Source organism: Pelecanus crispus, chromosome 12, assembly GCF_030463565.1.
Source record: "Pelecanus crispus isolate bPelCri1 chromosome 12, bPelCri1.pri, whole genome shotgun sequence".
In the NCBI taxonomy this organism is placed as follows: Eukaryota; Metazoa; Chordata; class Aves; order Pelecaniformes; family Pelecanidae; genus Pelecanus; species Pelecanus crispus.
In genome coordinates this window covers 2,029,172-2,050,984 of record NC_134654.1, presented here as the reverse complement: position 1 = coordinate 2,050,984, position 21,813 = coordinate 2,029,172, and the positions used below count along the sequence as shown (strand labels likewise).

Genomic DNA, 21,813 nt, shown 5'->3' with positions numbered 1-21,813 from the left:
GCATCAGCACCGAGGTCTGCCGTGGTGCGGATGGGGGTGGACAAAACCAAGCAGGCTCCAAATTCCCCGAGGCAGCCGGACCCTCAGAGGTGCGGGTGCCCCCGAGCCCCTCCGGGGACATATCCACAAACCTTCCTCTGGAGTCACAAGCCTGAGAAACATTTTTTTTTTTTAATGCAAACAGATTTTGACGTAATCACTCAACTATTCCGCTGGAGTTTCAAGGAGAAAAGCTAGCAGGTAGCTGGAGAGGCGTGAAACAAGCGCAAGCATCGCTCTGAACAGAGCGACTGCTGTTTTGCAACGCTCTTGGAAAGTGAAGAAACGCTCGGGGAGGGCCGAGGACCAGCGCCGCGGGAGCCAGGTGACTCGCCCAAGATTGCACAAAGTGACGGCCGAGCCGGCGGGCTGGGACCCCCGCCGCGTCCTCTGCCGACGGCCACTCGGTCCCCGCCGTCCCCTCCTCCCCCGCTGCGGCAGCGCGGCACCGGCGTTAACGCGGAGCTGGGGCTTCAGGACCGGCCTTTGCGTTATCTGTAACAGGAGACAAGAAAAACCACCCGGCTCTCCCGTGAGGGAGGAAGTACTATAGGAAACTTCATCGACGTGAGCCATATTTAGCCCTGCTTGCTGAGGTCAAGCTGCGCGGAAGCCCGTGGCGACACGGCTGTATTTCTTCACGTGCCCGACCTGCCGGGTGGTTTTGGCGAAGCGGGTGCCTCAGCGGCCGAGGCCCGAGATGCGCAGCGCGGCTTAGCGTGGATCTGGGCCTGAGCAAAGAGGATTGATCGGAGCTGGGGGGAAAAAAAAATAATAAAGTCTTGTAAGCCTGCTCTCATCTCGCCCAGTTCTGGGGAAGACGGCCCTTGCCTACGAGCAGAGGTCTGGTTTTTAAAACATCCGTCCTCTTGCACTTTCACCCGCCGTGCTCGTGTTTTTCCGGCGCTCGCCGAAGAAATGCCGGGTGCCGGTCAGAGATGGCAACCGAGGCGGTGGTGCCGGCATCCCCCGCGCCCGCCCCGTGCCCCCGCGGGCCTCCCCGTCCCCCCGGAGCAGCGGGGAGGCACGCAGAGCCCTCCCTGCGCGGGGAGCTCCGGCCCCGTCCTGCTGCCTGTCAAGGATGTGCTTGATGTGTGTAAACACGTAATTAACGGTAAGTATATACTTAATTGCTTGTGGCTTAGATTTGCATTCAGGTGCTGCGCTGAAGATGCCTTAGATACAAGCAAAACCCGGTCGGTGTGCTGCTTTGACGTGGAAGCCCCCGGACCACCAGAACCGCAGGAGCCAGGCCAGCGGCCACGCCAGCGGCGTTGGGGCTGCACCCACGGCCCTGCCCGCGGGGAGCCCGGCGGGAGCACCGGGGCCGCGGGGCCGCAGCGGCCCCTCGCGTGCTGCCAAAGGGGCTTGGCACCCTGGAGCGCAGCCCAGCTGGGTGCGAGGCCCGGGCCAGCGCGGTGCGGCCTCATGGGGCCTGGTGTGGGTGGCAGGGGCCACGGCGGCCCGGGGGGGCTGAGGGCGATCCCTGGGGGGGCTGAGGGCAAATCCCGGGGGGACTGAGGGTGATCCCCGGGGGTGCTGAATGTGATCCCTGGGGTGGGCTGAGAGTGATCCCTGGGGGGGCTGACAATGATCCCCGGGGGGGAGCCTGAGAGTGATCCCCCGGGGGGCCGAGGGCGATCCCCGGGGGGGGTGAGAGTGATCCCCCGGGGGGCTGAAGGCGATCCCCCCGGGGGGGCTGAGGGTGATTCCCCAGGGTGGGCTGAGGGCGATCTCCGGGGGGGCTGAGAGTGATCCCCGGGGGGCTGAGGGTTATTCCCCAGGGGGCTGAGGGTGATCCCCCCAGGGGGGCTGAGGGCGATCCCCGGGGGGGCTGTGATCCCCTGGGGGGGCTGAGGGCGATCCCCTGGGGGGGCTGAGGGTGATCCCCGGGGGGGCTGAGAGTGATTCCCCGGGGGCGCCGAGGGTGATCCCCGGGGGGGGTCGAGGGTGATCCCCCGGTGGGCTGAGGGCGATCCCCGGTGGGCTGAGGGCGATCCCCCCGGGGGGGCTGAGATGTTATCCCCGGGGGGGCTGAGGGCGATCCCCGGGGGGGCCGAGGGTGATCCCGGGGGGGCCGAGGGCGGCGCGGCGCCGGGCAACCCCGGGGCCGGCCCCGCGCTCCCCCCCGCCGCGGCCCAGCCGGGCCCCCGCCCGCCGCCGGCCCGCACCCGCGGGCGAAGCCGCCCCCCGCCGCCGCCCCCGCGTCTCCCTCCCTGCGCGGCGGGCGGGGGCGGCGGGCGGGCGGGGAGGGGAGAAGGGGAGGGCGGGCGGCGCGGGCGGCCCCCGCGGGCCGGGCCGGGCCGGGGCGCGGCGAGGCGGAGGCGGCGGCGGCGGCCCTGGACACCTCGCCCGCTCCTCCATCTTCTCTCGCCACAGCTCGCCTCGGCTTCCCCAGCCCCGGGACCGGCCCATTGCCAGCCCCGCGGGGGGGGCGGCCGCCCCGCCGCGCCGCCCCGGCCCCGCCGCCCGCCCCGCCGCTCCGCCGCGCCGCCCCGGGTCCGCCGCCCGCCCCGAGGCGAGGGGAGCGGCGGGGGCGGCGCCGCGGCGGCCCGGGCCCGCACCGCCCCGCCGGGCCGCCGCGCCGCCGCCTCCCCCCTCTGGGCCGCAGTGGTGCAGCCCGGAGGTTAGCGGAAGCGGCCGCTCGGCGCTGCCATGTTGAGCCGCCGCCGCCGCCGCCGCTTTGTTGTCGGCTCCATGTAGCTGGGGCCCGGGGGAAGGGAGGGGGGGGACCGCGCCGCCGGAGCCGCCGCCGCCGCCCGCCGAGGGCCGGGACGCCCCCGCCATGGAGGCCAACTGGACCGCGTTCCTCTTTCAGGTGAGGCCCCGCGGCGGCCGGCGCTGCCCGCGCCCCCCCTCTCCCCTCAGCGGCCGCGGGCGGGCGGCCGCCCCGCCGGGCTCCCCGCTAGGCCGGGGCTGTCAGTCAGCGCCGCCGCCCGGCCTCCCGCCCGCCTCCCCCGGCCCGGCCCGCGGCGGCGGCGCGGCCCGGCCCGGCCCGGCCCAGCCCGCCCGGGGCAAGCGGCGGCCCCGGCCCCGCGCCGCCGGCAGCGCTTTTCCCTCCTTCCCCTCCTGCACTTTCTCCCCGCCCGCCGCCCCCGAGCCGATCGCGCACGGCGCTCCGCCGCCCCGCGATGTTCTGCCGTCTGGTTTTTTTTCTTTTAAAAAGAAGGCAGTGGTTCTTTTTTAATTTTTTTTTTTTAAATTTCCCCCCCCCCCCCCAAAATCCCTTGGTTTTTTTTTGTTTGTTTGTTTTTGTTTTCCTCCCCCCCCCCCCCGCCAAAAATACAAATAAAAAAAAAACCCCGACCCCCCCCTCGAAAAAAAAACCCAAACCCCAACCTTCCACCGGGCTCTAACAAAACCCCGATGGAACAAACACCGTGTCTGGGAGAATAAATTAATCCCTCTTTAAACAGCCTGACTCAGGGGCCGGGTGACGAGGGAGCTTGTTTTCTTTTAAAATAGGACGCGAGCGGGCCGGATTTCTGTAAAAACTGGCGAAATGCTAACGGTAACAGGGAGGAATAGGGACGGTGGAGCGTGCAACCCCTCCCTTTGCCAACTGAGTCACAATTTTCCCCCCTTCTGTCTGCGAAAGACTGACTTAAAAACACCGCTGTTTATGTAATTCCGAAGAAAATCCAGTGTACCAAAAAAAATAATAAGAATAAAAAAAAATATCCTCCCCTGGCTTTTGTGAGCCGAGCCCTTTCATGCCGGATTGTTTTCTGATGCCTCCTGCTCTTTTTGAGCTTGAAAACATAAAATGTGTAATTGCAGCAGCAGCAGCGAGGAGGGGGAAAAAAAAAAAAAAAAGCCCCACACATCACCTTTGTCAAGGTAAAATAATCCTCTTCGGACATTCCCAGCGGTGGTCACTCGCTTACTCACTGTCCTCCTCAGAATTAAACCCAAACCCAACCCGTGACACGAGTTTGAAAACCTGAGTTGAATGAATAAATCCGCCAAGAGCGAGCACCATTCCTTTAGAGAGGAAAAATTATTCCCTTGCAAGTACCGAGGGATGAGTCACTCGCTCGGGTGCTCTGCCTCCGAAAACGCGCCGGGAATGTTTCGGGGAGCCGGTACCGGGAGCCGGGCGCTGGGTTTTCCACCTTTTCGTGATTAACGCTGGTGATGCCATCGAGTTTGGCTGAGGGCTTCTGAATTATTTCTCACTCTAGTGGGCAGTTGTGATTCGCACGTAGGAAACTTCACGCGAAGAAGTTAATCTCCTCCTTAGTTTAGGGCCATCTCCCTCCGAGTTGGGGCTGGTTTATCTCCTTTCTGCTTCCTGGGCTCACAGATGAGAGTTTTCGGGGGGAAATTGTTCGTAGGCTGGCAATGTGGTATTGCAGCAACCTCTCTAAGAAATGCCAAGCAATACTTTTAAGTACGTGTCCAGCTTCTTGCTGCTCCTCTTCATTTTTTTTTTTTTTTTTTTTTTTGAAGGGTACTGTATTTTGAAATAGCGATGTCACACTTTGATTTAGAAGTAGGCTTCGCTGCTTTTAATTAAGGAGTCAGCAGTTCACTCTCCTAACGTACTTAGCTATGCGCGACTTGGAAGCATCTTCATAAAACTGTGACGTGGAAATTTTCCTCTGATTTTTTTTTTCTTTTTTTGCCCCAAATAATAAAGTTTTAAGACCTCGTTAATAAATGCTGAATATCGTTTCTTGAGTCGTTTTGTTAAAGCCAACGATTTAGGGTGCAAGCATCCTAACGCACCCAGCAGAAAGCAGCGTTAAGGTGCTCCTGATGTGCCTTGAGTTTTTCCTCTTCCCGTTCTCAGCAACAGTGTGTCAGCCACGATCCAACTGATTAGTTAAAACTAGTAACAAAAAAGCGGATTTAAAAGCCCCTCCCCGGCCCCGCTCCCCGCTATCAGTTAAATAATAAATGCAAGTGACTGAATATACGCGCTTAATCTTCCTGGGGGGAGTTGTACCAAGTGTGTGTTTCAGCCGTGACAGGATTCCGAAGGGCCAGTTTGATACGCGGTGCGCGAAGTTGTAATTTTTAGCAAAATGTTTTTAGAGGAGGTTGCCATGTCTTGATTTGAGTCTTGCTAGCAATGGGATGTGTGACTGTAAATTGCTCTTTCCAAATAAAGTCGTTTGATTGTGTTTAGGTGGCATTTTGATGAATTGTATCTTTTTAAAGAAGTAATTGTGAGACTGAATAAGCAGGTCTTGTTTGGATATTATTAGTCCCTGAAATGCATATTTTTCAAAACCACTTTTAGTATCTGCTCGGAAAGTGAAAGTTGTATCTGTTAATGTGAGGAGGAATCATCCATCAAACAGAGTGTTCAAGATATGACTCATGCTAATTTGTTGCTCTCACATTAAGGCTGGAGCGCAAAAATATTTTAGCCTCTGGCATTGGAAGTTCACAATGCCACATCTTACCACTCCGGGTCACGAATTACAAGGGTTTTTTTGTTTACTGCCCCCCAGGAAAGAAAAAAAAATTAGCGATAGAACGACGAGGGTATTTTGCACGAGAGCCTGTCCCAGGCGATCAAAATATCGCAAAAATGTTGAGTTGACATTAATGCTAGGTCGAGTAAAACCGTGGTCTGTGCCTGAATAAAAATGATTGCGAGAGGCGTGCAGCAGGTGCTGTCTTCCCTTCTCGAACAGCGGGTTAAAAAAACCATACTGCCTGATCCTTTTTTTTTAAAAGGCTTTAATGCAGGCAGCCCTCGGAAACTGAGGAATACTGCTTGTTGCAAAGAGGGGCTGTTGGAAAGACAGCGCTGCTAATAACGCTGGCTATCTGGGAACCAAGATAAGCAGACTTATATAAGCAGCGGCTTCATAGCCTGTAGCCTTATGAATATACATTGTTTTATGTCCACCGTCTCTGTCGGTTCCGTAGGAATAAGTGCATCGTTACCTTGAAGTGCTGACGATTCTTTAAGGCTTAAAAATATCCATAAACTGCATAAGTTTGAACCTTGTCCAAAGGATTTGGGCTCTCTATTATCCGATCTGCTAGCTCTGCCTTTGAAACTGTATCTCTGGAGCTATCCTTAGGTGCTCTTAAGTGTCTTCTGATGCAGTTTAATAACATTGTTTAATGCTTATTTGAAGTTGGCTGTAAAACATTTCAGAGTTGTTTTTTTTTTTTTCCAATTAAAATTGTATTTAAGTACGCAACTTGCTTAATATTGTACTTTCACTGTGTATTGTACATCCTCAATTCTTTTTATGCAATGTAGATGTCTCAATCGCTTTTTAAAAAGACGGAAAATAAACGGTTGAAAATCCGCAATTGTCCCTGAAGTCAGGCAAAAGTTTAATGGAGACGCTGGAGCTTGGGCCGTGCCCTGGTTGAGCAGCATAGCCTCCAGGAGAGTTCTGCATTTGACTCTTCGGCAATCGCTTCTGCAAACCAGCCCCTTAGGCTGTTGTTTGAGGCGGCTGCTGCGGCCAGGCGCGGCGTGGTAAGAACGTTCAGCTTACCTGTTGCATCCCGAGCTTCGGCACGGATGGGATGTAAAGCGCAGACAACGGGCAGGCTGGCCTGGCTCCTAGCGATTCCCGCGAGTTTTGTCTCCCATTATCGTACCGAATCCGGGCTTTCTCCCGTGAACTGTTTTCCTGTCAGATAGGCTTGGAGTGTTAGGGAGCACGTATTCATACCCCACGTGGGTTAGTGTTTGTATCCACCGGTGGCTTTTAGCCAAAGATCACCGGCATCGCGCTCCTGAGCAAAATGAGCGGTTAAAGCGATGCAGGGCTCGTGCGGCGGCAGGAGGCGGCGGGAGCCCCCCTGCAGCCGAGGGAGAGTTGCACCGAGGTGGCTGTAGTCGCTGCTGCGATCGGGAGAGGCAAAGCGGCCGGAGCTTGGATGCAACTAAGAAAAAGTCCCAAAGCGAGCTGCTAGAAATACTGACTTCTCCAAAGGACGCGATGAAACGGATTTGCGTAGGAAGAGTATTAGCCTGAGCGCGTTTCGTAAAGCTGTCCATCCTCAACCAACGTAAAAGTAGACAAGTTGGGGGTTGCGAGCCAGCGCAGCGTTTTATTCAGCTCTCACAGCCTCGAGTCGTGGAGTGAAGTACGTGTTATTTTGTGAAGGAAACCGTAGGGAAGAAGTCCTGGAAGGCTGCGGTACTGATCTAATGGGAATGCAAGTTTCCCCAAACTCAGCTTCAGACCTGGCATGCTGCCTTAATAACGAGACTGATTTAAAACTGGCCTGATGAGACTGAGGCACATCTTGAATACAGATGCGCTTAAACTGGCTTAAGGTGCTAGAGTGATTTATTTTAATGCTCCATTAGGCTGAATTGGTCCGTGTGGTTTCTAAACCACTTTAAAATTGTATCTGCTAGGGTTTTGTCCCAGTCTGACTGGATGAGTTTTAATAACAGTGTTTTCTGCCTTAGAATAAACAGCGCCTAATACAAGCGTGGTGTAGAGCAGCCCGTGGCAGCGCAAGGCTGCGGCTCAGCTGAGCGGTGCTTGCTGCGGCACGCTCGTGGGGGTCCCCCCCTCCATCTCTTCCCTTTAGCTTCTCCTGCTGATTCTGTAGTTGAGTCAGTTGGTATTGGCTGTTTTGAAACAGCTTTCGGGTCTTTTTTTTTCTTTTTTTTTTTTTCAGCGAAAGATGCTGTGTTCTCCAGCATCTCTAGATGTCTATCGGTGCTTATTGATTAGCTTCTCTTCCTATCGCAAAGCAGCTGCTGACGAAGAGCAAAAGAACATGTTGCTATTCTTATTAGTTTCCAGACGCAAAGAGCACAGTGGTCAGTGTATAAATGCGTCGGGAACCTGCTAAATATAGAAATGTGGCTTTAGACAGCTCTCGATTCAAGTTGCTTTGGTTTCAGTGCTAACACGCTGGTACGAACACGTTGTTTAAATAAGATGCCTTATCGCATCCTGGCTCTCTGTGGCTGCAGTTTAATTCTCAATGTGCGCTAAGCTCAGCTTAAAGGCGGGGCGTTATTTTGCAACTCCCGTCGGTACATTCATACGCTCCAAAGATAGTCCCGAGGTGGCATCTGATATGATCGGTAGCAAAACAAGTTATCTGTTATGTAAAGATCAAACGCTGTGTTAGTGAAAGATCTGACAAGCACCTAGTTGTTTTCCATAAGAAGTGTTGCCCTCCGGAAACTTAATAATTATTTGATTGTTATGATGTGTGCCTTCCTACACTTACCACAGAATCTGCACAGCGAATGCATTTAAAGCGGGAGCGGTTTATCCTGTCCAAAACCAAAGTTCTGTAACCTTTTCCAGTTGTTACTTCAATGGCTTTTGGTCTAGAATGTGCTTTCCTGTAGTTTGTAAATGTTCTCACCGTGTCAGAGTGAGCACCCATCAATAGAATTTAAGTGTGAATGTTTGGTTTTAGGCACACGAAGCCTCACATCACCAACAGCAGGCAGCACAGAACAGTTTGTTGCCTCTCCTGAGCTCTGCTGTTGAGCCACCCGATCAGAAGCCGATTCTGCCCTTACCAATAACGCAGAAACCTCAGCCTGCACCAGAAACATTAAAGGATGCTATTGTTGGGATTAAAAAGGAAAAACCTAAAACCTCCTTTGTGTGCACTTACTGCAGCAAAGCTTTCAGGGACAGCTACCATTTGAGGCGTCACGAGTCCTGCCACACAGGGATAAAGTTAGTGTCACGGCCAAAGAAAACTCCCACCACAATGGTGCCCCTTATCTCGACCATCGCTGGTGACAACAGCAGAAGTTCATTGGTTTCGACTATCGCAGGCATCCTGTCCACAGTCACTACGTCTTCCTCTGCCACCAACCCCAGCAGTAGTGCCGGCGCAACGGCTATGGCGGTGACTCAGACGGTGAAGAAGCCCAGCAAGCCCGTTAAGAAGAACCACGCTTGTGAGATGTGCGGAAAGGCCTTCAGGGATGTCTACCACCTCAACCGACACAAGCTGTCCCACTCGGACGAAAAACCCTTTGAATGTCCAATTTGCAATCAGCGCTTCAAGAGAAAGGATCGCATGACCTACCACGTGAGGTCTCATGAAGGTGGCATCACGAAACCATACACCTGTGGTGTTTGTGGAAAAGGCTTCTCGAGGTACCATGTAGAAAATCCCAGGCGAGCTCAAGTATTGGCTTTTCATAACCAAGAAGGGTTAAGCTATCATAGCGAGGGGCTAGGAGAACCAGACATCTTAGAAGATTGGTGAGGGGATAAAGAGCCTTATTTACCTCTAGGGCGTGGGTCTCTATCCGAGCCAGACTGGCAGTGGCCAAAAGCGGTCGCTCTTTTATCAGAATGCTTTGAAATGATTTCGCGACCTCATCCGGGTCCCGTAGGACACATGTCTGTGTCGCTGGTGGTGACCACGGAGCCCCTTGACCAGCCTTTGCAAAGGTCAATGACCGAATGGGGCATGGCGGGCAAACCGCCTCCTTGTCTCGGCGCAAGGTTGAGGCGTACTGACAGAGCATTGTGGGGGAGCTTGCATTGCTGCTGGCTGTATTTATATCTGTGCTTGCAACAGAGAAAACTTCAACCTTTAGAGCTGTTGATCTGTCACCTTTACGCAAGGTACGACCAAACGTACCGTTTTCAGGTGTGTAAGAAGAACACGGTTAAGTTTTAAACTGCAGGTTGGGTCTCAGCGTAACTATGTGTTACTCTAGCTGAAAGCCACCGCATAGGTATGGGGAACGTATTTATTCTTGCCGTGCAGAGGGCTGTGGGCTGCAAGGGGTCATCAGCGCAGTGTTCAGCACCGCTAGCCGAGGTGTCGTTACCATGTATTTGTAACAGTATGCATTTTCTTCTCTGTTCCTCTCTTTTTTTTTTGCAGGCCTGATCATTTAAGCTGTCACGTTAAACACGTTCACTCAACAGAGAGACCCTTCAAATGCCAAGTAAGGGCTAAAATGATTTATTAAGAACAATACGCTATTGTATCGTTAGAATCTCAGGTGAATAATCTTTCCAGACCTGTATTTGCCCCTGGATTTTTCTTTGGAAAGCAAGTTTAGGAGTAAAGTCGCATCCACCTTACATGCCAGCAGCGCTGTAGTTCTGATGTAAGCGTAGAGGCAGTTTAAAAGGATGCTGTGGCTACTTTTTTAGGAAGAGGAGAGGCTTTTTGCTTTCTTGGAGAACGACATAGGTGTGCTGTTTTTACGGTGTGCTTCACTTAGTAGTAGGATTGTAACAGCATCCTCAGCTCCATGCTGATTACTGGAGTAACATGTGCAATGTGTTTCTCAGCATATCCATTTAAAATGGATTGGAATAGTTGCTTCTGGATCCGTTATTTTGCTGGAAGGTGAAAGCAAGTTGCCATAAGTTGATGACTCAGTAAAAGACAAGTAAGAGAAATAACTTGACTGCTCTTGAACAATTAACTGTTTTGCTTGGAATAGTCATGCTTGTTCCAGCCTGTGTTTTAGTGACTCATCATATTAAATAAAAGTCTTGTGTAAAAAAAAAAAAAAAAAATAGCATTAGGAAAAGGTTTCGTTTCCTTGTTCTGATTTGGATGGGAACAGACTTAATTGAGCAAGTTACGATATCAAGTTCAGGTTTGCGCAGTAAAATTGTTATCAAAAAACAACTTTTCCCTGTCCTAGGGGTTTTTTTTTATAGCTTACCTCTTGTTTTGGTAGGTAACGCAACTCGCTATTTTGAGAAAGTTCAAGTAGTACAGAGTATGATTGTTGTCCTAATTGTCTCAGGAGCCAACGTCCATTTTCAGTTTCTGTTTAGTAGTTTGATTTTGGTTTCTCTGTAAATACAGGTAAAACTTAAAGGTTGTCAATATCCTTAGGATACTGTTTGCACCTACAAGGTAAAATAGGCTTACGGCGGGCATGTAATTCATACTGTAATGATGCTGTCTGCACTTCAAGTGTAACTGTTGTCCTTCATATAGACGTGCACTGCTGCCTTTGCCACCAAAGACAGACTGCGGACACACATGGTGCGCCATGAAGGAAAGGTATCGTGTAATATCTGTGGTAAACTTCTGAGTGCAGCATATATCACCAGCCACTTAAAGACACACGGGCAGAGCCAAAGTATCAACTGTAATACCTGTAAACAAGGCATCAATAAAAGTAGGTGAACGTTTTAAAAACATTTCTAATAACAATGTGTTTGCAAAGGGAATTGCCTTTGATTACGTTAAAATGCAAAAACGTACCCATCAGTCTGGGTATTCACACCTATTAAAAATAGATACTTGATAACAGGATCTTCTTCAGCTCAAGAAATTGGCATATGTGGAATTAGTTTGCTGCTAGACTGTGCTCTTATCCCTTAGGAACGCCCTGCAGTTTGTGAGAATAACCCATCTCTTGGAAGAAAAGAGTTCCCGAGTTTTCTCAGCTTCTAAGTACAGTGCTACTTCCTGAACTATACAGGCCTAAAAGCCCAACAGATAATTCTGGAGATTTTAGAATATTTAAGAACTGCTAAGATCTGCCAAGTTTCAGGTTTGAAGCCTCATCTAAAGCTCAACAAAACTAGGAGAAAGATTTCTCTGCTTTCTCTGAGCTTTGACCCTGGGGCTCAGCGATTCCTCCCTCTGGCAGCAGCTGACAAGAAAAGCATTTCAGTCCAGCCCTGATATGTTTTGGGCATTAATGGCATTTGACTGGTGTTGTGCAGGAGTTCGAATGAGATGTTTGTAATTCTAGTCTTAAACTCTGTGGAAGTGCTGAAGCCTGAACCTGGGAGTGCCTAGTAAGCAAACGAAGACTTGACTTTCAAATCTTCCCCATTAAAATACCTGTAACTTAAGTTAACCTACACGGTTAGTGATATAAGACGGGTTTTCAGAGGAATCGAGAGGGAGAAGTAAGGAGCATCTTTGGAAACTTTGTCCTTAAAGCCTTTTAAACAGTAATAATTTAACGTCTTTTCAGTTCCTGTTACTCCTGGATAATCTGAAGGTACCGGGAATGTCTAAACCGCCTGATTGTTGAGCTTAATACGAAATTTGGATGTGAAGTCTTTTTCAAGGTATAGGGTTACAGCTCTGGCTTCCCAAGCCAGTTCGGTGGTGCTAAGCCAGTTCACAGGAGGCATTTACAGCAGTTGTCAGAGGTGGAAATGATGAGCTGTAATGTGGCCAGAGAGTAGTAACGTGCTGTTCTGTGATGTAAACTGAAAATTTCAAGTCATACTTGCAATAAAAAGTAAAAAGGCTTTTTTTTTTTTTTCTTTTTAACTGGAGCTGAGGTTTAGAAAAAGTGGAATTGGCTAACCAGCTTGAATTCTAGAGACTCATTGTAGTCTTTTACTTCATTCTTCCTAAAATACAAACAAAATAATCAGAAAGGAATTTCGTTTTTGGCCATGAAAGCAGATGTTCCTGGCTTACAGTTTGTTTTTTAGATCTTGGAAAAGTAGTTTTAGAACACACAGAATTAATTATATGTTTGTAAACACCTCTGTGATTTTTGCTCTTGGAATCCTGCGAGATTCCACACACTCTTTATGGAAGAAGCCTTTGTCATCTCAGCAGAAAACAGAGTAACTTTTCAAGGTGAATTTGTGTTCTTACTTAATTGGCATAGCATGCATGAGTGAAGAGACCAGCAATCAGAAGCAGCAACAACAGCAGCAGCAACAGCAGCAACAACAGCAGCAGCAACAACAACAGCAGCAGCAGCAGCAGCAACAACAACAACAGCAGCAGCAGCAACAGCAGCAGCAGCAGCAACACGTAACAAGTTGGCCTGGAAAGCAGGTAGAGACCCTGAGATTATGGGAAGAGGCCGTCAAAGCAAGGAAGAAAGGTAAAACAAAACAGTACTTACGGTCTTGGTTTTATAAGATACTGGAGTTTACAGTTGTAGAGGGAGTTTAAGATGTCAGAAAGGGATGTCTTATATGAAAATTGCATTCTCGATGTTAGAAGTAATAGCTAAAAACTAGCAGGAGGATAACATGACCAAAATTACGCTGTTGTAAATGAACTCCTTATTACTTGCTTCCCTTTGGTCTCTGTGCTTGAATGTGTACGTAGCAATCATCAGTTATAAAGGGATGTTTGTGTCTGCTCCAAGGCAAGAGTGTGTGTTTTTTTTTTGACTTGCATGTGGTTTTTTGCTGTGTTTATGCATATTTACCAGTTGTTAACTTGTGTGCATATATATATGTATATATACACACACATATAACACCCTGTGTCGTTGCATCATTATCCGTTGCATGTGGGTGCTTTCGGTGTCCCTTCCATCTTTTCTCTCCCAATTTATTCCATTCGCTTTATCGTCATGTAACTGTCGTTGCATAAAGTTTTCTAGAACTCATAGAACTTAACTCTTCTATCTCTTTGTTGGTTTTTTTCATTACAAAATTAACGAATAAGTGATCGTGTTTTTCATTATTGCTAGCTCGCAGCTTACATATGCCTGTGCTACTGTAATTGAAGTTGAATAGCTTCCTATTGTTGGTCAGTGTGTCAGTTTTGTAAAGAATAGATTGCTTCGATTTAGTTAGGAGTATAGTAGTTTAAAGCCTCCCATTACTGCTAGCTTATTCTTTTCACAACAGTTTGATTTCTAATGCCCATCATGTGACTCTTGTGGATTACATGTTTTAGGAGAAATTCTTAGTGACCACTTACTGTTCTTCACTAGCTGTTTTTAGTAATAAATGTTTTTGACTCACTTTTTTTTTTTCTTTTCTCCTAAACTTCCTTTCAGTTTCTTCAATCTTTTTTTCTTTTCTAGGTCTTGTTTGTGTATTAGGCTGCTAGCACCTTTCGCCTTGATTGTTATTCCAGTTGAATTGAATTCTGTGATCAGACAGTATAGAAACAGCTTATTCATCTTAAAATGTAGTGATAACAGAAACATTAAATATCATCAGGCCACTAAATAGATACAGCAAATGAGCATCAGATTTAGAAAATCTCTGAGAATTTTTTTTTTTTTTTCCTGCTTGTTCCTTCCTATGTCTTGTTACCTCTTCCTTTCCTTGCTCATTGAGATTATTGAATATGCTTTAACAGAAACAGTGGGTTTGGACAGAATGGTGGGCGAGGGAGGTGGGTGGGTAGAAGCGTTGTCAGATTGATGGATGTTAGCTTAACTTAAGGGGAAGGGGCACGGGGTGGGATGTGTCTTTGCCTATTACTGTGCTTGGAAGGTGAAGCTAGACCAGTCAGTGCCATGCCTATGTGCTACTCTTTCCATACTGGTCCTCCTGTGCTAGTGCCACCTGTTGCGTTGGCTTTACAACGCTGTATGGGATTTTTTTTTTTAGTCTAATACGATTTATTTTCACAGTTTGTTTTTTTTTTTTTTTTTTTTTTTACTCTTTCCCTTCCTTTCCACCCCTCCTAGATATGGACTTTGAAGAACCAACAGTAACCCTTGAATGGGGCTAATGTTGCTTTCAAAGTTAACTCTGTCTTGGTACATTTGTATTGCCCGTGTGGCAAGAGCGGACTCTTTGCTCCTGGCTTACCTCCTGAAACGTGGGTGTAGACTGAGCTTGGTGTCCTACCCTACAAATGTGGAATAAGACACGACTTAGAAGTGCCATAACGTTGATCTAGAATATATTTTTGTTGGTTTCTCTAGCAGTCATCCCTTCCCTTTACCCGCGTCCTCCCGCCCGCTTCTGTTTTTGGAGCCTCCTAGTATGGGTAGCCGGCAGGTGGTGCTGATGGATGCCTAGTGATCCCTCCGCCGTCCCGGACCACCGGTGCCCGCTCCCCCAGTGCCCAGCCCTGCCAGAGCCCACCGGCAGCAGGGCCGGGCACTGGCCTCCTGGGTCTTCCTTGTTCGGCACTTTATTCCTGCTTACTGCAAAACAAAGTAAAAAAACCAAACCAAAACAAAATGCCAAAAGAACCCAAAAAGCCACAAAACAAAACATCTTGGCGTGGAGCTGTAGCTTATGTGAAAGCTGAGGAGATAATGGGGGTTGAAAGATGTACTGACTGGGTAGCCTTGAAAATTGCTAAGTAGAAGTACTGTGATCAGTGGAACAATTTAGTAGCAATAATTAAGACTGAAATAAGCAGGTAAATATTGAAACGAGCTTTGCTTATCAGTCCCTAATAATGACTTTTTAAAACCTTCACAGAATGTCAGTTCACCTTTGAGAAGGCTATAGAGTACGTACCATTCGGTATGTACACTCTCTCCTCTATTTATAATGTTCCTCTTGGGAGGATTTTTTTGATTGTACGATGCTGTTTTTATGAACATCAAAACCCTCTTTATAAGACAACCTCGCTTGACTTCTCAGGAAAAAAAATATTGAATTGAAATGAACTGCATGAGAGTTTGTATTTCTTGTAGGCTATAGAATGTTAACAGTTTTAACTTACTAATAATTCCTAAAGAAAATTATTCCAGAATTTGTACCTGTTCTTGTTTGGTTTTTGTTTTTTTTTTTTTTTTTTTTTTTTAAATCTTGTCCATGGTTTTTTATGTGTTAAAAACTTTTTGTCTTTTTATGTCTCATTTTTAGAAGCTGCTAACTTGTGCCAAACCTCCACTGCTGCTACTACGCCTGTGACTCTTACTACTCCATTCAATATAACGTCCTCTGTGGCTTCTGGGACTATCACAAACCCAGTCACAGTGGCAGCTGCAATGAGCATGAGAAGTCCAGTAAATGTATCAAGTGCAGTTAATATATCCAGTCCGATGAACCTAGGGCATCCTGTAACTATAACAAGTCCATTATCCATGACATCTCCATTAACGCTCACCACACCAGTCAATTTACCTACCCCAGTAACCGCTCCAGTGAATATAGCGCATCCAGTCACTATAACATCTCCCATGAACCTCCCCACACCAATGACGTTAGCTGGTCCGTTAAATATAGCGATGAGACCAGTAGAGAGCATGCCTTTCCTGCCCCAGGCCTTGCCCACGTCTCCTCCCTGGTAAAGAATTTCTAAACAGTATTAAAAAGGATTAAAATGGAATCCTTACCAGCAGTTCTTTTTTGGGCTTTGTTTGGTTGGGGTTTTTTTTTGTTGTTGGGTTTTTTTTTTTTTTTTTTTTTTTTTGGGTTTTTTTTTGTTGTTTTGTTTTGGTTTAGTTAATAATAAATTCAGACTAAGACACTGGGGCAGCATGCACCGTCAGAGACCATAGTAGCATCTTCCCCTGTTGATTTGGCTCATATGGTTCAAACTTGAGTTTCACTGGAGCACTTCATTTAAAGTAAGTTTTACCTTTTAGCTGACTGATGCTGAATTAGAGCAGATGCTTATTTGCCAGAGTTTTTTTAAAAAAAAAAAAGTCATTAAAAAACAGTTTTATGTTTTATCCCCCAAATTATAACTTAGAAATTTATTTTCATCTAAACACTAGCAAAGACCCCTCTGTATCTTCAACAGGGTGGATGGCTTCATTTTAACTTGCCAGTCGTTAAGCCCACTGTTTTGGAGCTAGTGTAGAATTTTTGTCTGTGTTGATGTTTTTTTTTATGAGCAAATGCATTACAATGTTGTCATTTAAAAAAAAAATGCATTTTGGAGAAAATATGCATTTTACCTTTGGGAATATGATAATTTCAGGCAGCATTCCCTATGGGAAAGGTGATACCAGCTCTGATATGCAAAGCATATGATAACTTATCATTCTAACTTCAACATATAATAGGGATTGTGACCTGATATTTGGAGATGTAAATATTACCCAACATATTACCCTAAGGGAATATAGCATTGTAGTCAACATTTTTTTAAAAAAAAACTGTTATTGTTTGGTGAGAAACAGCCATGGCTGACAGAAGAGGAGTCAAAACGTGTGTAAACATGGTCTCTGAACAGTCAGACCCCTATGGGACTCTTACCTAGGAGCAAAAGGAGTGCTTTGAAACTTAAGAAATACTGCTTTAAGCTGGAAGATTCTGGAGGCACTGGGTATGATTTTTATGCCCTCTGCCTCCCAGTCGGAGCCTGCTGGTGTTACAGCAGGGGCAGACGTGTTAGTTGTTCACTAGAAGTTTTGTCTTATATTAAATTGTATACAGTTTTTATTCTAACCACTAACTAGGTAGGATGCCCCTCCAGGACAAGCAGAGAGCGTCTTTTAATTTCTCCCCTATTTCTTAATCAAGTGTTGTGCAAATCTGTTCAACTTTGTAAATATTTGCAAACATCATCATTTTTACGTTACTCTTCTATTGTGTTAACACATTTCTATCAATTTGTGGGAGTTCTGGGGTGATGGTTTGAACTATCCAGCCCAGAACTTCACAAATGGTCACACATGTTTAAGCTACATGTGCTTTTTACTTCTTAACCTGTTTATCTGTACATAAAGTAGAAAGCAAAATCTAGGGAAACAGATATACTTTTTAGACTATCATGTCACATATTCACGTTTTTAAAACTTTGTTTAAAAAAAAAAAAACAAAAAAACCACCCTAAACCCAAGACTCTACATTAAAAAAAAAAATAAAATTACAGTTGAGATGTTTTTATCTTAATGAAGTTGAAAGCTATGGAGATTAGCGTGTGCGCATTTTCACAGAGCGCTAGCAGGACTGACTAGTCAAAAATGGACTGCTTCCGTTGCTACCCTGCCGTGTCAGTGCAAGCAGTGATTGCCAGGCTGCTGGCTCAGGTGACAGGTATCTGTATCATTACGTGAAACTGTTCTAGGGGCTTGGACTACATAGTAAAACAAACAAAAAAAAAAAAAACCAGGAAAAAAAAAAAAGAGCTTAGTGTAAAATAATTTTATAAATGATCTTTTTGTACTTTAGGACATCAAATTGTACAACTTTTGTATATATAAAAGCTTAGGAACTTTCTGTTTAGCAGAAAGGAAACACATTCCTACACTTTTAATGTATATGTTTGTTATAATGTCCATGTAAACATGCCCTATGTTTGTGCCTTTTAATTAGTTTGTCTCAATAAACAAAAATGTAGAGAAGAATATGTAGCTATGACTTTGTTACCACTGTTCTTACTCCAGATGTGTAGAGGTCTTTGTTTTTGCACTGTGTAGAGCATTGCGTGCAGACAGCTGCATGACTTAGGCTGATACGGCCGAAACGAGGCATGCGAGGCGAATGCACCCCAGCAAAACTCCTTCCTCCCGTAGCGTAGAGCAGCCCGCGCTGGTGGGGCGTTGCATGTCGGGACGTGTAGTTTCCAAGCCATCTCCGTTACCCGTGGCCGTGACGCCAGCTCGCACCCGTTTTACGTTGTAGGTGTAGCGTTCTGGATCTGGGTAAATTGCAGAGATGACCCTTAGGTGAAGTTTGGGTGTCCCTGAGCTTAAAAAAAAAAAAAAGAAAACCAAACCCAAAGCATTAAAAGCCAATGTGAAAATTATCTATGAATTACTTACAATAAACAGGTGTGAGACTTAATCGTATGTTGTCAATTACTGTAGTATTGACAGTGGGTCCTTTGTACAGCTAGCATGCCCTGCCGATGTTATTTTTATCCCAGCAGAGTAGCAGTAGAATAAACACATTAAACAGCGGCAAGGAAATTTTTCAATGTGACAGAGGCTTCCCAAACCACTAACCATGGTGCTCTTAGCACGGGATAGGAAAAGGGCTGTTTCCTTTTTATTTTATGTTGGTTCTGCTCGAATGTACCTGGTTTATGTCCACAAAGCTACATTAGCTAATTGTCAACCTGTTTCATTTGTACTTGGGTAAACATTTGCTTTGTACTGTGTATAAATGGTTCCAAGGTGTGCTCCTCAGCTGTCTCAATACAGACATTAATTTCGCTTTGTAATGCCATCATACAAAATACATTAAGCTGTTTTTTGGCAAACGAAAGCTACTTGGTCAAGTAGTTTATACGGCATGCGTGCTACCTTGTAACCGCTGGTTCGTCCGCAGCGTGACGGGGCAGTAAGGCCAGCTGCTGTCAGGAGGCGACGCGTAGTTGCGCGACAGCGATGAGGGGATTTGTACGGCAGCTCGCGTCGCCGCAGCGCTGGGAAGTTAAGACCGTAAGAAAATGGTGGATGTGAAGAACAGATGCTCCTGTTACACCAAGTTAGTTTCTATGCAGCTGATGCGCTTAGCCTAGTTTTATTTCATGGAAACTTTCAAGCTGGATCTAGTCCAACATCCAGGGAAGCCTATTGCTGCTGTTGATTTGAGCGGGTTTTATATCGAGCCCATTCAGGTCTCCGGTTGCAAGTGGCTCAATAGGGGGGTTTATTTTTTTCTTCTTAAGTTTCCATAAGCATTCAGCATTAGGTTAATGGCTTAGCACCGACTGGAAGTTTTAAAATCGAATTTTGCCTTGGAAGGATTTGTGCTGTGGGAAGTCAGAACAGTCAGAGCAATGGCACGACAACTCCAGGCAAGGAGAGCCTCTGGGTGCCCGGCTCTGTGCTGGCGAGGCACTGCGGAGAAGCCGGCCGCGGGGAAGTAAGTATAATGGCACAGCCACCCACGCTGCCAGGAAATTGTATAAATGGTTTACCTTGGGCACGTTTTTGTCTTTATTTGGAACACCCCGCCACTTCCAGAGGCTGTTTCTGGTGAGGAGAAATTTGGGATTCGACCTTTTACGTCTTACCGTTGGAGTTGTCCCCGAGCGTTGTAAATTGGGAAGGTGTCTGTTCAGTCAAGATCACGGACGAGGGAGAGAAACACGTGTTATTCTCGGCGTACGAGTTAAATTCTATTTGCCATTGTTCACAAATAAAAGATTTTTTTTCCCCCTCTCACAATAACTTTTTCTTTAGAGTGGCAGAAGAAAAAAAGCGTAACGTGTTTGCGTTTGTCCGCGAGAGGTTTAAAGCAAAACACCAAAACCCCAATAAGCTGTTTGAGCTGCAGCAATCCCAGGTTACATAAAGGGGCCGGGGTTGCCGAGGGATTAGTCGGGGGCATTACTGGTGGTGATAAGCCCTCCAAGTTCTGCTCGCTCTTCGCTCACTTTTATTTTAGAAACGGTCACTCTGAGCCGCGGTTTGAAAACTGCTCGGGGTTAATTTTCAAGGGCGAGATTCCCACCAAAGAAAGAAGGAAGGAAAATTTGGATTTAAAGAACTCTCAGGTTTTTAAAAGCATCTGGTGCTTTGATTTTTTTTTTTTTTTTTTTTTTTTTAATCTTAGGGTCCCCGTATGGGAGCTGAGTTGTTAAGCAGGGGACTACAGTTTTTCACTGCTGGGTCCCTCCGAAAACTCCTGCCTTGCTTTATGGGTGGCTTAGTTTATCCATCTCAAAAGCAGATTTAACAGTATTTTCAAAAGGCAGCTATTAAAAGCACTTCAAGTTTTTAGATGCCTTTGAGGTCTGTCTCAGTGCTTAAGTGGACCTTTTTACCAGTGCTTTTTAGGATAAATAGTAAGTGTAAAAATAAATCTCTTCCTCTCCTAACTGTCAGGCAGAATAAAACTTAAAACTTGATCCCCTTCTACCTATTCATTTCCTTCAGCGTGTTTATGCTTCTTGCTTATCTTTGGATCATTCGCTCACAGCTTCCAGAGCAGCAACTGAAGGATGACAGAGGAACTACGTGCTAATTTTTATGTCAAAAATAGCTTTCACCTTTAAACGCGCAAGGCTCAATGACTGTTTTCTAATTAGAAAAAGAATGCCTGAGCTTCTATTGCGAATCCGTTTTACAGCTGCGTGCAGATTTGACTGTCGGCCCCTGCTTAAAATTCAGTACTGAGGTCTTGACCTAGAAACAAACCTTTTTTGGTATTGGTTTGGAAAAAGTATTTCAGTGCTAAGAGAAACTGAGCCAGGCTATCCGGCGAGCTCCCTCGTCGCGGGCTGGCGAGGGCGTCACGTCACATCAGGTCGCTGCACGTTGCATCTCCCTGAAGCCCAAGTAAAGACCGCTGGGAAAGCCGGGCTTACGATCTTTTAAAAATAACAATAGGTATTTTATTTTTTTGGTTCTTCAGGTTTCTTGGGCTAATTTGAGCCATTTTTAAAAGCCCTGGGTTTTTCTTTAAGGCTTTTTGAAAGGCTTTTTGAAAACCAGACATTTGTAAAACATTTCAACCGGGGCATCTGAAATTACTGCTTGTATCGGAGTAGAGACCTCTGCTTTCCTTTTGCAAAGCCTTTTCCAATAGCTACCTCCAAAAGCAGCCCATTTACTAAAAAAAAAAAGGGGCATTTTCAGAATGTGCGGCACTTTTTGTTTTTCAGAGAAGGCAGAAATACTCCATTCACCTTTTCACTCAGTTGTTCTCGCCAGCTGTCAAGACAAAAAAACATTTGTGTTCCGTGTTTTCTGTGCAAGGTTTGTTTGTCAGGGAATTACCGATTTAGTTGGAACTGGCTGAATTAAATTCACTATTTTAATTCTTCATAGTTGTGTATTTCTATTCCCATTTCTTTTTACCTCCTAGCGTCATTAGCAGCTAACACCCCTATCAAAGGACAGTAAAGAAATTTGATAAAACCGCCTGTGTCCCCCGAAACAAGCCCGGATTAGGAAAAGAGATTGCAGTCAACAAGGCGCTGCATCGCAGAAGAGGTGCTGATCCGCGTTTAACTTTGGGAAAGCAAATGTTGCGGCACGTGTACGCACTGAAAGCCGAAGGTTTGCCTCTAATGTTTTCGCTCTTACTGATGTCTGTGTTCCTTGTTAAAGCTTTACAGATTTTTACCCAGGCTAAGGATCGCTTAGCTGCCAGACACGGATGAAACGATTGAGCGGGGAACAAAATCTCTGCGCGGAGGGCCGTCCTGCGAGAGCTTTGGACCATCCCAAACGCGTGCTCGGGGTCCGGCACCCGCAGACTGCTTCCGAGCCGGTCTCGCCGGCCGCGGCAGGGTGCCGCGGGAGGCCGGCCGCGGGTGCCCGGAGGTGCGGTG

General features: G+C 47.1%; 1 protein-coding gene and 1 long non-coding RNA gene across 5 annotated transcripts; one reads left to right on the top strand and one right to left on the bottom strand.

The window, feature by feature from the left end:
• The first annotated feature begins 2,798 nt into the window (after positions 1 to 2,798).
• VEZF1 (vascular endothelial zinc finger 1) lies at positions 2,799 to 17,260 on the top strand. Of its 3 annotated transcripts, none has more exons than XM_075720263.1 (7): positions 2,799 to 2,857; positions 8,416 to 9,113; positions 9,856 to 9,919; positions 10,936 to 11,119; positions 12,584 to 12,805; positions 15,108 to 15,152; positions 15,498 to 17,260. In XM_075720263.1, the coding sequence occupies exons 1-7, from the start codon at positions 2,825 to 2,827 to the stop codon at positions 15,923 to 15,925; spliced, it is 1,674 nt and encodes a 557-aa protein (XP_075576378.1). In that variant the 5' UTR covers positions 2,799 to 2,824; the 3' UTR covers positions 15,926 to 17,260. The 3 variants fall into 3 exon arrangements, with proteins under 3 accessions (XP_075576378.1, XP_075576377.1, XP_075576379.1); XM_075720262.1 differs by having other exon boundaries at positions 8,416 to 9,221; XM_075720264.1 differs by lacking the exon at positions 15,108 to 15,152.
• On the bottom strand, positions 14,561 to 21,716 carry LOC142594752 (uncharacterized). Of its 2 annotated transcripts, XR_012831565.1 has the most exons (5): positions 21,128 to 21,716; positions 20,675 to 20,847; positions 18,833 to 19,588; positions 17,967 to 18,275; positions 14,561 to 14,824 (listed from the first exon to the last, which is right to left on the bottom strand). It is a non-coding gene; the product is annotated as an uncharacterized LOC142594752 (long non-coding RNA). The 2 variants fall into 2 exon arrangements; XR_012831564.1 differs by lacking the exon at positions 14,561 to 14,824 and having other exon boundaries at positions 16,175 to 18,275.
• Positions 21,717 to 21,813: the final 97 nt, after the last annotated feature.

Bases quoted from the DNA above. Each gene is read 5' to 3' on its own strand.
- VEZF1 (XM_075720262.1), top strand. From the start codon at position 2,825: ATGGAGGCCAACTGGACCGCGTTCCTCTTTCAG. The intron at 12,806-15,107 runs GTAAAACAAAAC...AAACCTTCACAG, and splicing joins CGTCAAAGCAAGGAAGAAAG to AATGTCAGTTCACCTTTGAG. The intron at 15,153-15,497 runs GTATGTACACTC...TCTCATTTTTAG, and splicing joins TATAGAGTACGTACCATTCG to AAGCTGCTAACTTGTGCCAA.